This window comes from Aplysia californica, unplaced genomic scaffold (assembly GCF_000002075.1).
Source record: "Aplysia californica isolate F4 #8 unplaced genomic scaffold, AplCal3.0 scaffold00016, whole genome shotgun sequence".
NCBI classification, from domain to species: Eukaryota; Metazoa; Mollusca; class Gastropoda; order Aplysiida; family Aplysiidae; genus Aplysia; species Aplysia californica.
Window position 1 is genome coordinate 513,266 of NW_004797286.1, and position 1,822 is coordinate 515,087.

The window sequence follows — 1,822 nt, forward strand, 5'->3', positions numbered from 1 at the left end:
TGCAACAAATATTTATGTAGTTAGATTTGTTTTTCGTCAGACTGAAACATTAGACAAAACAATGGTTTTGTAAAACCTAGTTTGAAAAAAATGTTTGTTTCAATAATATACAAATAATCAAGAAATCGTTTTATTTTTCTAATTTATTTTTACTTTGTCTTCATCGGTGCCTGACTCAAACATAAGACAAAGCAAGGATGTGTTTTTCAAAAAAGAAAAAGAAAAGGTCTTTATACACTGAAAATATTGCTGAAGTACGATTTTCACAACTGACATTGACAAGTCTATTGTCTGGTGACATCCAATGAGATCTTGCCATCTGGTGAAATGCACAGACAAGGGGAGCAAACTGCGTAAGTGGTAACCACGTCGGCTTGCTTCAAAGACATGCCAACAGCTCAGCGTCTATTATGTACCGGGCTTGCTGGCCGGGAAGTGATTCAAGTTTTCAGTCTGTGGTTACGGCATTTTGAGCTGTTTTGATAATGTCTTAGAGGGTCGGGAGGTGAGACCCAGGGTCTTGGCGTGCTTTTGTTTGTTGTTTGTTTGTCTGTTTGTTTTTAGAGACCCCTGAGGCCTTCTAGTTTGAAAGGGATCTTTTCTTTTAAAATTATGTTGAAATATGTGTTGTTTGTCCGTGAATGAATGATAACCAATCAGGGGTTTCAAATTTTAAAATTTCTGAAGTTCGTTTTGTCTTTAAAAAAACATAAGGCAAGAACTGAATTTTTAAAAATGCTTCTAAATTTACCGGTCTAAAGAAAATTTTGTTTGTTAAAATAACATACAAATATTTCAGAACTAGTTTTGTAAACATCTACTTAAATATGTTCACTTCGTCTCTACCGTAACGGTTAGATGCTTCGTCTCCGCAGGCAGAAAAACCGAGGTCAATTTCCGTGTGGTGATAAACTTTTATAGAGTAAGCTTCTCGGTCTTTTTGTTTGGATGTTGTATTCCGACCTGGGGTTCGAGCCTCAGCTCGATCCGACGTTGTGTCCTTGGGAAAGGCACTTTACATTAATCTCCCCATTGTCTTGGTCCTTTCGGAGATGGACGTTAAACTCGGAGGACCCACCTCTTAAATGGTCGCTTTTAAGGACATTCGGGCTAACCCAGATTCCGTGGAATTTTAGAAATCTTGACCTACACAAACGAGAAGTTTAGTTCTTTGGCGTGTATATTTGTTCGGTTTTAGAGAAAACTCTCCCTGTCCTTTAAAGAAACTGAACAAGGGTCCAAAAACTTTGCTTCGAGTTTCTCAAAACAGCATTTTCGGGATAGCCCCCTTGGGCTTAAAAGCGACTCAATAACCTACTTGTGTTGATAGGGGTGTTAAACCTATACCATTTCATCATTTTTTTAAATCTGGACCTAGACACCCTCATACAAGCACCCCCACCCACCCTCCAAAAAAGGCCTTCCAAATTATTTGTATTGTGTTCATGGATGGTATAAAGGTAAAAAGATCTTCATTTTAAAAAAAAAATCGGTGCATTTTTTTTTTAGTTGGTCTACTGCACCACGGAGTAGCTTACGATAATCAACCTTTTGTTGTAAGATCAAAGTACGATCGGTAGTTACTCCGTAGTGCTCCGGTCCACCGATCCCTTAACTGCAGGCTACGGGCCCGGGTCTATAGCAGGGAAAAGACTGCGTTCTGCTTACAAATGATCTGTTTTCTGCTAGGGGAACTCTTATCTAGTCTCTCTCTCTCTCTCTCTCTCTCTCATCTTCGGCACGTATATGACCTTATTGTGTTGTAAGTGCTGTAAAACTCACCAAAAAACCCCCCAAAAAACACTATTTGTCCCATGTTGAT

General features: G+C 38.9%; 1 protein-coding gene across 1 annotated transcript in view; it reads right to left on the bottom strand.

Annotated features, from left to right (window-relative positions):
* Positions 1–160: 160 nt before the first annotated feature.
* The window catches only part of LOC106012582 (probable receptor-like protein kinase At1g49730), a 2,984-nt gene continuing 1,322 nt past the window's right edge, over positions 161–1,822 (bottom strand). Inside the window, exon 2 of the mRNA XM_035971203.1 lies at positions 161–170. Coding sequence (XP_035827096.1) covers positions 161–170 — 10 coding nt within the window. The remainder of the gene's footprint in view (positions 171–1,822) is intronic.